The sequence below is a fragment of the Ailuropoda melanoleuca genome, chromosome 5, assembly GCF_002007445.2.
Source record: "Ailuropoda melanoleuca isolate Jingjing chromosome 5, ASM200744v2, whole genome shotgun sequence".
Classification (NCBI taxonomy): domain Eukaryota; kingdom Metazoa; phylum Chordata; class Mammalia; order Carnivora; family Ursidae; genus Ailuropoda; species Ailuropoda melanoleuca.
The window spans coordinates 102,687,963-102,703,371 of record NC_048222.1 but is presented as its reverse complement, the minus strand read 5'-3'; the positions used below and the strand labels follow the sequence as shown (position 1 = coordinate 102,703,371).

Sequence of the window (15,409 nt, the reverse complement as noted above, 5' to 3'; positions counted from 1 at the left end):
TTCAGTGACATGTAGGATACAGTTTTACAGCTCCAGTGAGCAACCCTCTCTGTGTGCACTTCGCACTCATCTTTCCCAAGAGAAGACCCAAGTGTCCGAGGCCACCTCGGATACCTCAGAGACAAGTGGCTTGCTTCCTGCTCATACTGTACCCTCTGCCCTTGGCATGAGCTCCTCGCCCTGGTCTAGTCAGACACGGCCCAGATGGCAGAGAGTTCACATGATGGAAATGGCAAGAACCACAACTCTGTGCAGAAACAATGCTGGGGTTTAAAGACAAAGTGGCCAAGGGCCTGGAAGTCACCCAGAGATTCACACTATCCCCCCCCGTGAAGCTCCGTCCTCAGATCTCATCTCTCTCGTGTTCTCTCCTTCCAAAAACTTTTCCATTCTTCTTGGGCAAAGAAAGATAGGTTTATGAAGATTTGTAAATGCCCAAACTGGGAAGTGCACACGTGTTCAGTGGTTTTTCCTCCTTTCCCATCTCAACCTTGCTGCTTCCTCACTCCTAAATAAATTGCCAGCACATCTTTTTCTCAAGCTCCGTTTTGGGGAAAACTCAGGCAAGGGATTCTGGGTTTGCAGGTACTAGTCTAGGAGGGAGATTGTAGGTAACAGGTGGGCACATCTATGGCCCTGCAGATGCTTTGCCTATGGGGAGGGATGTGTACTTCTCAGTTGCTGCAAATAGTTATTTACCATACTTAAAAACCTATATACTACATCTGTCTTCTCTGTAATATTGCAAAACTTGGAGTGTCTCAAGATGTCTGTTAAAAGATAAGCTGAGGTGTATTAAAAATTTTAAGAGTTTGAACAAAATCAATTCTAATCAGGCGGTGCCAACCCAGAAGTGGGTAGGACTGCTCTGCCAACAGGAGCCAGGGGAATGACTTACACAGAGAAAGTGCAGAACCAAAGAAATTCTTTGATTCACTATAGCTTAAAGTCTTGTTGGCTGTGGGTCATTGGTTGGCTTTAGTGTTTTGATTTCCTAACCTTGAGGTATTTATAGGCTTAGATTGTTGTTTGCCCATGTAGGCTGCTGCAGTATTAAGCCACACAATAGAGTCCGTTGGCTTCCTTGTTTAATTTAACACATCTGAATGTTGTATAAGATAACTTCAAAATTCCACTGCTGAGAATAATATATGGGAAAGCACTACTCAATACAAACAAGATTTTACTAAAGTAAAATATCCTTTGATTTTTCATCTGAAAACCATATCTAGTTATCCCTAAGTCAACGAAGAGGTAGTGTTCTAAATACCTGATATATTTATTTAATACACATTCACTGACATAATGTTCTTAAATACCTGGTATATTTATTTAATACACATTCACTGACATAATGTTCTTAAATACCTGGTATATTTATTTAATAACACATTTACTGATATAATGTTCTTAAATACCTGGTATATTTATTTAATACACATTTACTGAGTGTTTACCATATGTTGGGCACTGTGCTAGGTCTTGGAGATACGGAAATGGTTGGCTTAAACTCTGTCAGAGAGGAGTTGATATTACAGGGAAGCTGTCCAAGAAAACTATTCTAAAATGAATGGGGGTGCTATGATAAAACTGTGCAGTGCTCATAGCGTACCACAGGAGGGACCCTATCTGCTGTGCGGTGGGAGTGGGGAAACACAGAAAAAGATTCCTGAAGGCTACATCTGAGCTTTCTAAAGGGGGGTAAGAGTAAGCCAAGTGAAGAAGGGCCGCTCCTGTTGGAGGGATAGGTATGGCGGTCCGAGAACCGACTAAGAAAAGCCTTCCCACAAATGTCACCTTTATGATTTTTGTCAAATCTAGATATCACCAGTGCAGTTACTTGATATTTTTCTTAAATATCACTTTCATTTTTTTCTGACAGGCCTATTTCATCCATATCTAAAGCAATGCATGAGAAATTCAGAGTATAATATGTTACTTATACTTTTTCTAATACATATTAAAACACGTATTAAATGACTACCATTTACTGTCGTAAAATCATCTGATGTACCGTCAATCATATTGTACTGTAATACACTGTAGAAAAACTAAATTAATGGAACTCTAAGCAATCAATATATCCCTTCTTTGCTTCCGTTTCTTAAAGAAGCAATAGGAGATACAAATTCCCACTTTAGATGTCACTCTTCATGCTCTCAATAAAATTGGTATGCTCTAAGACGGTTCAAAATAACGTGCAATAATTTCAAAACAGTTGACACGTCTGAGTTAATTTTGTAGCACCTTTAGGCTAAGGGGCCCAAGCTTCAGACCCAAATCCCCATTTATTGTCAGATTGTGAGGTAGCAGGTTTTCGACAGTTTTCATTTGAAATTCATTCTCTTGTTTTCTTAAAAAAACAACAAAGTATAAATAAGCCTAAGGGAAAAACAAACAAAGGGATTTTCAAAAACTGGGAAAGCAGTGAAGAGAGGTTGCAGAGAAGTGGGGTAACATTAGGAGAGAGAAGAAAGTCGGCCCCAGACTGGGCAAATCCTGGTGGATGGAGGGTAGTGCTTCCTTCCCTAGCGTCAAACCTCCTCTGTTTTTTTAAGGCACACCTCGGTCGGTTTCTGCAGCACGAAGAAAACGCGCACTAAAGTGAGGGCTCAAGACTTTCTAAAAAAGAGAGAAAAGGGAGTCACATTCTACACCAGGGAGAAGAGGAGGGTGCAAGCGCAGACACCAGGCGCACGAACCCCCAGTCCCCGGGCTCCCCCCGCAGGCCCCGCCCCTCCCGGGCCGGCCGCTCGGCACCGCCGCCAGGGGTCGCCGCGCGCCGTCCGGGCGGAGATCGTCCTTCCCCCGCCCCAGCGCCTCCCTCCCACTCGTCCTCGTCGCGGCTCCGCCCCGCGGCGCTGGTGGCGCCAAAATCAAACCCGCCCGGGCCTGCCTCGCCCCGCCCCGCCCCGCCCCTCTCCTCGCGCGCAGGCCCGGCCACCGGAAGACCCGCCGACCGCGCCATGGTAAGAGCTAAGGCCAAGGTCCCAGGTCTCGAGCCTCCCCAGTCTCCGGGCCGCAGGGCCCCTCGGCAGCGTGGGGCCCCGGGGGGCTTCCGGGGCTTGGCTCCCCCGGAGGGGCCGCCGGCTCGACGCGGCCCGATCCCAGAGGCTGGGGCGCGTGCGGCGCAGGGCCCACGACCCCTGCGCCCCCGGGCCCTTCCGCCCCGCCGCACCCCGCGCTGTCCTCGGAGCACACCCGAGGAGCGTTCGTGAACGTGACCGGGTGTGTCTCACAAACTTAGTGACCGGTCAGAGCACGAGCCCCTTCAGAACCAGAGCCCCAGGCTCCCGGGATTCGGCCTCCAAAGCTGCAGCCTCTTAGGAAGAACCGGGAAGGGTGTGAGCGAGACGGACCGGCGCCTTGGATCCTAATGGCTCTTGTTTTTCGACGATTGAGGGGTGCCATGTACTGTAATTTGTGGAGCACGTTTCTGAATGGCTCACGATTTCAGAAGTAACCTAGAGAGTCTTTTATGCCAGTAAGATTTCTTTGAAAATCCGTTGCTTTTTCACTAAAAGGGAAGAATCGATGCCCTTTGGCGCCTTGGACTGCTAGTTGGTAGGGAGTTAGTCCCGTTATTAGGGAAGCACTGAATTAGCCTTCCTTGCATGCCATGATAGGTTAAGTCCTGGTAAGATTCCAGATCGACCTTTTATCTCGGTGAATTTAATGTCTTCCATCTCATCAAATCATTTTCATAAACCTTCAGTTTCATGTCATTTTTTTCTGCTTCTCTTGGCATAGAATCAACATCTAATTAAATGGATCTAGGATTTTAATATCTTAATTTAGTTAAGTGGCCGTTATTTTGCTGGGCAAGGGTCTAGGTTGTACGATATTTATTTGAAGATACTTGTCCAGATGTAATTACAACTGATAACGGCTTCTTTGTGGTTAAACTAACAACGCAGCCACCTGCGCAGAAAATGGTCTCAGACACCGAGCAGGACCACAGTTAAATCTGTTACCAGTGCTGTGTGATTGTATGTTTCTCATCGTTACTGGCCTGATAAACTGACTACTGAGAACTATGCCGCACAAATGCATTAACTTTATCCTTTTCCCTAATCTCTCTTTACATATGAGTCACCTTCTAATACTAAATGGTAATATGCTGTGAGCTATTTTCATATGCTTACCTCCGATAATGAAGAAACATGAAATAAATGAGAATAACATTTTGAGATACATTCTATTTTTTAATGTATGCTCAAGAAGTAAGTTTAGTGTTACGTTGATTAAGACAAACCTTTGTTCTCTTTCCTGATTGTGAATTAATAGCTGTTTGTTTTGATTTGGGAAGGCTTCGTGAATAAACAGTTATAAATCTAGGCATAATTTTGGAATTGGAGAAATGCAATGTACTGTGCCACTTCTGAGGACAACAGATATCTACTTTTAATTTTTCAAAATTTTATTGTAATTGGTAAACAGGGCTGATTTTAAGAAATCTGTAACTCCTAATTGGAGAAGGTTCCTTAGATACATATTTTTGGGTGTTTTTTGTTTTGTTTTGTTTTTTTATTTGAGAGAGAGAGCACCAGCAGGCACAGCGGCAGAGGGAGAGGGAGAAACAGACTCACTGCTTAGCAGAGAGCCCAATGCTGGGCTGGATCCCAGGACCCTGGGATCATGACCTGAGCCAAAGGCAGACACTTAACCATTCAGGCCCCCCTAGGTGTATGGGTTTTTTTTAAGTGGTTTAAAATACAGGTTTCCCCCACTCTTTGAAAGTAGTGTTCCTGTGAAGCCTTTCGTAATCGGAAATGGCTTAAGGTGAAGAAACAATTATTAATTTATATGGAAAAAATTTTCGAGCATTCCTAGACCCAAAAAATAACCTCTTAGGCTTAATTTAAAATTTTTTTGGGGGGCTCCTGGGTGGCTCAGTCGTTAAGCGTCTGCCTTTGGCTCAGGGCGTGATCCCGGAGTCCTGGGATCGAACCCCGCATCAGGCTCCTCTGCTGGGAGCCTGCTTCTTCCTCTCCCACTCCCTCTGCTTGTGTTCCTCTCTCGCTGGCTATCTCTCTCTGTCAAATAAATAAATAAAATCTTTAAAAAAAAAATTTTTTTTTCTCTCAGGCTTTTCAGATACCTTAGGACACATCTTGCTAACAGATGCACAAAATAAATTGAGATACAGCACAGATGCTCACCAACCCAGTTCAAAGCTGTGGTGGCTTATGCTTGAGATGCTGAATGTAGTTCCCGGGGAAGGAGTGTGGCGGAGCCATTCCTAAAACAAACGCTGAACACTTTTCACTTTTTGCCTTTTTTCATACAAGTGAAAATGCTCTTACGATTTCTTTCGATTAGTGAAAACAGGTACTAATGTAGGTCTTCTGAAAAGTGGGGATAGCTGTGTGTTGGTCAGCCAGAAAGTTTTGTTGTCCTCAGCTCAAGTCGTGAGTCCCCTTACTTACTAATTTGAATGCATCTCTAACTTATGTTGTCAGAAGAACATTAAAGAAATTTAATGTTATTAAATGAGCCCTTGTTGATTTTTTGGTGAAATTTCTTTTTTTTTTTTTTTCAATCTTTATTTTTTATTTTTATTTTTTTTTTTTTAAGATTTTATTTATTTATTACAGAGATAGAGACAGCCAGTGAGAGAGGGAACACAAGCAGAGGGAGTGGGAGAGGAAGAAGCAGGCTCATAGCGGAGGAGGCCTGATGTGGGGCTCGATCCCATAACGCCGGGATCATGCCCTGAGCCGAAGGCAGATGCTTAACCACTGTGCCACCCAGGCGCCCCTTTTGGTGAAATTTCTGAATATGAATTAGCATGGCATTCTTTTACATTAGTTATTTTAATTCTGGCCATGCTATTGTCCTACTGTGGTTAATTATAAAAACTATTTCTAGTTATAGAAGAGGCTAACGAATAAATTAGCCTTAAAACAATGTAAATGGATGTTACAGCTCATCTGTATTTCTTGAGTAACTTTAATAGCTACTGAACTGAGTGATAAGAGCTTTCGTAAAACTGTGTGGCTCTAGGACATAGACTCTCATTGTCTGCTTCTGGGTGGCAGACTCTTGTGGAGTTCATGAGTCTCTCCAGGGAGCTGTTTAATAATACCAAAACATTAGGAGCCTTTCCTAAAGTTTTGCCTCTGTTTTCCACTGATGCAGCCACAGACTGAAGTCCTAAAGGGATCCTCACTGCCCCACAGTGCCCCTGAGCCGCCTCTAGATTCTGGGGTGAGAAGAGCAGTGTTCTCAATCCTGGGGCCAGTTAAAGCACCTGGAGAGACTTTTAAAAACATCCAGGCCCAGGCCAGTCTCAGAGATTCTCATTCAGTTCAAATGGCATGCGCCTTGGCATCGGTATTTTTTAAAAGCTCCTGAGATGATTCTAATGGCAATTTGAAACGCACTGGACTAGAGAAATGAGCCAAAAGAGCCTTCTTAACTGAGTTTCACGCTTGGTTTATTCTCATACTGCTGAGGCCAGTGTGAAGGGAGACTAATTAAAGCGGTATTGAATGCTAGCTCTCGACTCAGGGTTTAGTGAATAGGTCTGTGTGGTTTCTCGGAGCTTGCCTACCTGAGATTTCTATGATTTATCTCTCCAAGAAAGGCAATAAATGGTTGCCGCAGAATTTATTATTAATTTACCCTGTGTTGTATTTATGGGAGTGCAGTGGGTGTTGTGGGATTTGGGAGCCTGAATAGTCTCAAATTTTAGGGCTAGAGTTTTAGATACGTGCCCTCGAAGTCAAGGGCTGGCCTTTCTGTCTGCTCTAATCTAGCACTAAGCTCGAGGAAGGCAAGGGCAGTGCATGTTCTGAAGAAGTTTTCAGTCGGCTGAGAATGACAAGTATACTAATGGATTTGGGTGTTCTGGGAACACATGGAATGACACTCAGACTGTCCTGCGAGCTCACAGAAGCTCTTTTACAGAATGCTTAAACTAAACCTTGGGAGACTTTTTGAAGTTTTTGAATAGGCAAGAGGAGCAGCTGTTTTAGATTGAACAGGTTTTTAAAGACACAGAGATGGGAACGAGCATGCTGGGAGTGGAGAATTACAAGTACAGATCTTTGGACGCCTGCATGGCTCAGTCCGTTAAGAGTCTGTCTTCGGCTCAGGTCATGATCTTGCGGTCCTGGGATTGAGTCTCGCATTAGGCTCCTTGGTCAGCGGGGAGACCGCTTCTTCCTCTGCCCGCCGATCCCCTTGCTTGTGCTTCCTCTCTCTCTGGCAAATAAATACATAAAATCTTAAAAAAAAAAAAATGCAGGTCTTCCTCAACTTACAATGGAGTTACACGGTGACAAACCCATTGTAAGTTGAAAATATCATTAAATCAAAAATGCGTTTAATACACCTAACGTATGGAACATCATAGCGCATCTTAACCATGCTCAGAACACTTAGACATTAGCCTATAGCTGGACAAAAGCATCTAAGACAAAGTCTATTTTATAATAATGTATTGACTATCTCATGTAACTTGTTGAAAACTGTACTGAAGGTGAAAAACAGAATGGGTATGAGGGCACAGAATGGTTCTAAGTGTATCGGGTGTTTACCTCATGGTCCCGTGGCTGCCCAGCACCATGACAGTATCATACCACCAATCACTAGTTGGGAAAGAGTCAAATTCAAAATTCGAAGTATGGTTTCTACTGAATGTGTATCGCTTTCACACCATCGTAAAGTTGAAAAAGTCAAACGATGGTAAGTCAGGGACTGTCTAATTTTTGTATTACAGCTCAAGTTGCTTAACTCTCCCTGTTACGGTAAAATTTGAAGTGGAGAGTGGTGTCTGTGAGAGGTAGATTGGGGACAGGTGATAAAGGGCCTTGTATATCACTGTAAGTGATTGGATACTTCTGGATGGTTCAGAGCCACTGAAGGCTTTTAATTTTAAGCAAGGAAGAGGCATGGTTACATCTGCTTCTTGACAGGGTATAATGTGAACTTAGAGGATGGGACAAAGTGTGGCCAAAACCGGCAGAACTTGGTGATTGGTCTTATGTGGAGTGAGAGGGGTGAAGGAGCCTGGGATGACCGCCAGGCCTCTGGCTTGGCTAACAAGGTAATATCTAACTGAGCTCACGATCTAGAACAGCAGGTTTGGGGAGTAGATGTGGGAGAAGACGAGTTCCCTGTAAACCCTCTGCGTGTGAAGTCCGTCCAGCAGGCAGGTAGACACTTGAGATTGAAGCTCAGGAGCATTCTTGAGGCTGATGTAAAGATCCGAGGATTCAGCATAAGTGTCAGTTAAAACCATAAACGCAGATGAGATCAAAGAAAAGGTGTGAGGAGATGAGGGGGTCAATAGAGAACCCCAGGGGAACTGCAGTGTTTGAGAGCAGACAGACAAAAAAGAAATATCCACTTGAAGCCTACTTATTTTACCCACACAGCTCATCAAGGAACACCTGATCATTTTATTGCTGTGAAAATGAGTGAGTGGGTATCTAGGTTGTGTGCGTAGCATGAAGACTGGTGTAGTCTGGTATGTATTCAGAAAGGCAGTGTCAAGCCCCTTTCCCCAGCTATTGTAGGCTTTCATTTTCTAATGGAGTATTCGGTTGGACAGGCTCAGTCTCTGTTTTTTATGTCTGCTTTTTTAAGTGGTGTAAAGTGTTTCAAAGTTCTTACTAAACAATTTATGTTGCCTCGTACTCCTGTGTGATTTTTGAGAAAGATGCAGATCACTTAAACATTAGTGTGGAATTCTCTACTAGAGATGATAGTTCTCTATTTTGTTTTCTGTGAATCTTCACCTTGAGGGAATTTGGCTTTTTAAAAAAATTTTGTATTTCAGCTTTATGTATATATTCTATTTTTTTTTAGAGATTTTTATTTATTTATTTGACAGAGATAGAGACAGCCAGCGAGAGAGGGAACACAAGCAGGGGGAGTGGGAGAGGAAGAAGCAGGCTCATAGCAGAGGAGCCTGATGTGGGGCTCCATCCCATAATGCCGGGATCATGCCCTGAGCCGAAGGCAGACGCTTAACTGCTGTGCCACCCAGGCGCCCCTTATGTATATATTCTAAATACAGTATATAGTAAAATTCATTATCAACAGATTTTAATTACCTGTTAATCATCTTAATTTTAAATTGGCTAAACTGTAGTTCTAGAATAATAGTAACCTGCAGTAGGCTTCCGTTTTCTACTTGGGTAGTTTTTTCCATCCTCCAGCCCTCCCTCCACAATGCTCCTCAATGTCAACTTACTAAAATGTAACTCTAATCTTGTCACTCTCCTGCTTTAGAGATTGTTCAGTAGAGTCTCATTGTCTAGAATAACGTACATGCCCTTGGGCTGGACAGTCAGCCTCCCATGATCTGGCCCCAGACAGCCTTTCTCACCTTACCTGCCACTCCCTCTCCACGCACCACACAGCAATCGTCCCTGTGTGCTTGTCTTTCTGGAGCATTCCATGTACTTCCATAATATCGTGCCTGTGTGTGGTCTGTCCAGGACACCTTCTCACCATTTCTCGACTTGCCCAAATCCTTTTCATCTCTAGCCTTCCTAGATAGGCCTCAGCCTTCCCCAGGGTGGAATTCATTCTGTCTTTGGTAGCAATTTGTGCAATGACCTCTTCATCATTTATTAGTTATGACTGTTTTCTCTGTAAAGTTGTAAGTTTTTTGAAGGTAAATACTGTGACCTATCATTGGATCATTTGATAAATATTGAATTTCTGTAAGCTGCCAGGCCCTGTCTCAACCACAGTTCTTATTACTACACTGGCAGCACTAACCACAAGGCTTGGCATACAGTAGTTAAAATGAGTCTTTAGAGTTTTCAAACCCATTGGCAGACAAGACCATAACATTTCAGGTAATGTTTCAGACCAAGTTGTTTTAAAATATAGTGTCTCTTTTTTTTTTTTTTTTTAATGCAGCGTTTACTTTTTTATCTTTGTGCTTTAGTCAAAGAAAAAAGGACTGAGTGCAGAGGAGAAGAGAGCCCGCATGATGGAAATATTTTTTGAGACGGTGAGTTGTTTTCTTTAAGATTTTCAGTATTTTATGTAATTTTCTCCTTAAGTGTATGTCATTCACAGTTTAATTGTATCTGTTTCATTAGATGTCAATGCTGATTAATTTCCAGAAGAATGGATAAAATTCTGCAAGCAGATTTTGTTTCTATGAAGCTATGGAGTAAGAAAGAACCCTATCCCAATGTTTACTTCTGTCCAGAATGACCTTTCTGAAGCATATATTTGATTGTGTCCCCTTTCTGCCTACAAATAATGTTAATAGTTGACCTCTACTGATTGCCTCCTAGGTGCCAGTCATTGATCCGATGACTTGGTGTAGGTTATCTGATTCCACCCTTTTTAACTCTGTGAGATCAGTACTGTTATGATCTTCATTCTACTGATGAGGACATCTGATACACAGCCTATAAAATACCACCCCTGAATCTCAAAAATAAAAGCAGTCGTACCAGGATTCAGATCCAGGGAGGAACAACTGATTTTAGAAGCAGTGCTGAATCCTGCCTCCTTCTGTTTATGAATCTGTCTGTAGTGTAACACACGTATCATGGTACGTAGGCCACCTTAGTTTATTTCAGATATTTGTGCCTGCCACTAACAGGAAATATGTTTGAAGTTTCAGGTCCTAAGTGGCAGAGCCAGGATCCAAACCCAGGTACCTGGCTCTAGAGGCTGTTTTCTTTACCATGCTGCTATACGTAGCTCCTTTCCTTCCAGGTTCAAGTCTAAATCTTAAGGCTACAAAAAACTCGAACTTTAACTTCCTTTGTCTTAGCTTCATACTTGACAGGACCTTCAAAGTCTGGTCTGGCTCCAACCCACTGGCTACTTTCATTATATACAGGTGTGAAGAAGTTGGGAGAAAATGGTGAAGTAGAATATGAAATTAATAAGATAATTAATGATAATACTTGACATTTTCATTTTGATAATGCAGATTTTCAGTAAAACAAGCAAAACATTCTGGGGACCTTTGTTTTAAAAACTGCCCTCTAAGAGTAATCTTACTAATGTTACCTGCCTACAATGACTTACCAAAAGTTATTGGCAATTCAGAACAGAGTATCATATTAATAATGATGATTAGGAAGATGTGCCTGGGTGACTCTGTCAGTTATATGTCTCTGACCCTTGATTTCACCCCAGGTCACGATATCAGGGTCATGAGATTGAGCCTGGCGTTGGGCCCCGCACTCAGCTCCAGAGTCTGCTTTAGATCCTCTCCCTCTCCCTTTGTGCCTTCCCCTGCTCACACGCTCTCTCTCTCTCTAAAATAAATAAATAAAATATTTAGAAAAAAGAATAATGATGATTAGAAAGATAAATTGATGAAGTTTACAGGTGAAGATTATGACTATTCTACTGAGTTTGAATATTTTTCCTGTGGTCTCAGCAAGAAAAGTAGATTTAATTCTTACTAGGCAGTGGAAAGCTGGAGAGAGTGGTGGGGGATATTATTTTGTCCTTTATGATATTGTTAATTTTCTCAAGTATCAAAATTGGCTGTTTCAGATTGCAAATTTTTCAACCCTACTATCAATTAATAACATGATACCGATGAGTATTAGCAGCTTCCAGAAGCTCAGTAGTCACTCAGTTTTTATGTAAAGCTAAAAATTGATTGTATAGATTGATTTCAGTTCATATATTCCTATATATTCATTCGTGTGTGTGTGTGTGTGTGTGTGTGTATGTTTGAAGTTGCTAATGTAATAGAAAAACTTAAGAATAGCATGGGAGCAATATCCCTCAATGAGAGGGCACTTGCACCTGAAATCCGTTTTACTGGATAGCTTTGTGACCTTAAGCAAGTATTTGACCTATGTCTCAGTTTCCTTGTCTCTTAAAAAGGATGGTAATAATTGTATCCAGCTGCCAGTGTTGGTATGAAGGTTAAATAAGATAATCCATGTAAATCATTACAATGTCCAGATCATAAGTACTTAATTAAAAGTTGTCTAGCTTTATAACTGTGTGCCTTCCATGGTATCTTACACGTGGTTTTACATATATATATAACATAAATTATAAAAATATGTATGTGTGTATATATATATATACACACGTACATATATAAAGGGCTAGAGCCCATTATGTTCATTTCTCCTTTATTACCTCTGTTTAATACTGTGGAGAACTAATATTTCCTTAAGATCATTTTCTCTGTTCACTTAAGTGACCACACTTCAGTTCTGAGGCTAGCACTTTGTAAGCCCACTTATTTACACAGCAATCCCACAATGGCAGCCAGTATGTCCGGAGCTCTTCCTTGATGACCACGTATAGGCAGATGGCTCAGTGAGTTCATATTCTTTTTTCAGGGAATCTAAAATGTTTGCAAATAGATTTGATTAATTGATTTTTAAAAATGCATTAGAGGTCTGAAGGCAGTAATTTATTTCATGTTTTCTGAGACCCTAAAGTATTACCTTTAAACGATTTATTTACAGACGTGCAAAAATTGATTTCACACTCTAAGATCAGGGACAGTATTTTCCTTGATTTACTGAATCTTAAGTGTAGTGAGATGAATTTACTTCTTCCAGTATTTTATTACAAAAGATGAAAGAATTTTACAGTTAACACCTATATGCCCAACACCTAGATTCTATTAACATTTTACTCTACTTACTTTATCAAATATATATTCATCTGTCCTCTCCTTTATCCATTTATGTATTCATTTTGGGTGGGGTGGGGAAGGAATGCACTTTAAAGGAGTTCTTTATACATGCTGGGTACCAGTCTTTTGTCAGCTATGTTTTGTGAATATTTTCTGGTCAGTATTTGTCTTTTCAGTTTCTTTTCTTTTCTTTTTTTTTTTTTTTAAAGATTTTATTTATTTATTTGACAGAGATAGAGACAGCCAGCGAGAGAGGGAACAGAAGCAGGGGGTGTGGGAGAGGAAGAAGCAGGCTCATAGCAGAGGAGCCTGATGTGGGGCTGGATCCCATAACGACGGGATCACGCCCTGAGCCGAAGGCAGACGCCCAACCGCTGTGCCACCCAGGCGCCCCTTGTCTTTTCAGTTTCTTAATAGTTCCCTTGCATGAGCAGAAGTTTTAAATTTTTATGAAATCTAATTTCCATCCTATTGAAGTTACCTTTTCAAGTTTATTTTAGAAGAAATAGAGCCTGGATTTCCATTAAAACAATCACAATAATTCTGTTATAATTACTGAATACTCGAGTATTTCCAGATATTTCACTTTTGTTATCTAAGCTCTTTTCACCACTTTAACCAAGGCTTAGTCCAAGAATAAAGGAGTGTTCAGGACACCTGGGTGGCTCAGTCAAGCCTCTGCGCTTGGCTCAGGTCATGATCCTGGGGTCGTGGGATCGAGTCCCGCATCGGGCTCCTTGCTCAGTGGGGAGCCTACTTCTTCCTTTGCTAGCAGCTCCACTGCTTGTGCTCTCTCTCTCTGTCAAATAAATAAAATCTTTAAAGAAAAAAAAAAGAATAAAGAAGTGTTCTACATAGATTTTTTCCCAACTACAAGCAAGATTACATATTCTGCATGTTTATCTTCCCATACTGTTTTGTTTTGCACGTGGTGGACATGCCACCTGTCTAGGTGAATCACTGATAGGCAGCCATGAATTGTATAATTTTCCTATTGTTTAGGTATAGCTCTCCGTGAAACCGTAAGTGGAAACAAATCTTGACAATTGCCTGTTGTACTTTTAGTTAGAACTGCCAAATCTGTGGCATATGATATATGCTAAACAAATGACTGTGTTTTCTTAAAGCGCAGAGAAGGTGATTATCTCATGTTAAAGAATTCATTTTAAGTAGTCTTTATAATTCATTGGGACGATTTTCTTTACGTTATTCTCTCCATTTACTTTAAAGAACTGCATATTCGTGCAATATTTGTCCCTTTTAAGTTCTGTTGAAGGTATTGAACAGAATAATTGCAGTTTCTTCTAGCTCTAAAATGCGTGATTCTGTTGTGCTGTTCATTACCAGACACAGCTTTTATAGTACACTGTTTTACTAATATAGGATGGTAAATATAAATACATAGTAGAAGATAAATACTTGTTTTTCATCTCTTTTCAAACTCTTTTAAACAGAAAGATGTGTTTCAACTAAAAGACATGGAGAAGATTGCTCCCAAAGAGAAAGGCATTAGTGAGTATCAAAGATGGGCTGAGATATTTTGGGAAATATTGGTCATCTTTTCTGCACTAGTCTTTCACATTTATTCTCTCATAGTTTTGGAGGCCAGAAGTCTAAAATTGAAGTGTTGGTAGCGTTGGTTCCTTCTGGAAATGCTGAAGGAGAATCTATTTCATGCTTCTCTCCTAGCTTCTGGTGGCTGCCAGCAGTGCTTGGATTAATAACATCATTCTAATCTCTGCCTCTGTTTTCCCATTGAATTCCTCTTTGTTTTCTCCCATTCTGTCTCATATAAGGACATATATCATTGGATTTGGGACCCACCCTAAATCTGGGATGACTGCATCCCGTGATTCTTAATTGTACCCTTTTTCCAAATAAGGTCACATTCACAGGTTTTGGGAGTTATCTTTTGAAGGGTCACTGTTAAACCCACTACGTATGACATATTTATTTTTTAAACCTTATTTTCCTTATATAAGCTATACATATTTAACAGATTTGAAAATTATAAAGTATATAATCAAAGTCAAATTTTTCATAAGCCCTCTTTCTGGGATCACCTCTGCTAACATTTTGTTGTATTTTGATGTCTTATTCTTAGGTTCTATCTGTCTGTGTATGCATGTATCTGTCCTTTTTCTTTTTTATCCCCCCAGAGGGAACCATGCTGCATATGCAGTTTTGTGTTCATGTATTTTTCTTATAGCATTATATCATCTACATTTCCCTATGTCATTTGCTTTTTCTAAAAAATAATGTATAACATTTGCATCTCCTAATGTTTCATTCTGGGACCACCTGCTGTGCTATAATTTGTATAGCCTGTCATTATTATTGAACAGCTAGGTTGTTCCCAAATTTTGCTGCTAAAATTAATGAGTAACATGCTATCTGTAAATTTTTTTCTAAACCTAATTTTTTAGAGCAGTTTAAGGTTCACAGCAAAATTGAGAGGAAGGTACAGAGATGTCCCGTATGCATCCTGCTCCCCCACATGCATAGCTTCTCTTATTGTCGCCATCACTCACCAGTGGTACATTTTTTTTTTTAATGATTTTTTATTATATTATGTTAGTCACCAAACAGTACATCCCTGAATTCCAATGTAAAGTTCGATGCTTCATTAGTTGCGTATAACACCGAGTGCACCATGCAATACGTGCCCTCCTTACTACCCATCACCGGTCTATCCATCCCCCACTCCCTCCCCTCTGAGGCCCTCAGTTTGTTTCTCATAGTCCATAGTCTCTCATGTTTCATTCCCCCTCCTGATTACCCCACCTTTCTTTTTTTTTTTTTTTT

The 15,409-nt window shown here is 41.1% G+C and overlaps 1 protein-coding gene across 6 annotated transcripts in view; it reads left to right on the top strand.

The window, feature by feature from the left end:
* The first annotated feature begins 2,903 nt into the window (after nucleotides 1–2,903).
* The window catches only part of MND1 (meiotic nuclear divisions 1), a 109,421-nt gene continuing 96,915 nt past the window's right edge, over nucleotides 2,904–15,409 (top strand). For 4 of the 6 annotated variants that reach the window (XR_004625820.1, XM_034661501.1, XM_034661503.1 and 1 more), the window contains exons 1-3: nucleotides 2,976–3,484; nucleotides 9,911–9,976; nucleotides 14,059–14,116. Coding sequence is in view for 4 of the 6 variants with exons in the window: in XM_034661501.1 (XP_034517392.1) it covers nucleotides 3,479–3,484; nucleotides 9,911–9,976; nucleotides 14,059–14,116 (130 nt within the window). In the remaining 2 variants the exon portion in view is untranslated. The other 2 variants (XM_034661502.1, XM_034661505.1) reach the window with 2 other exon arrangements.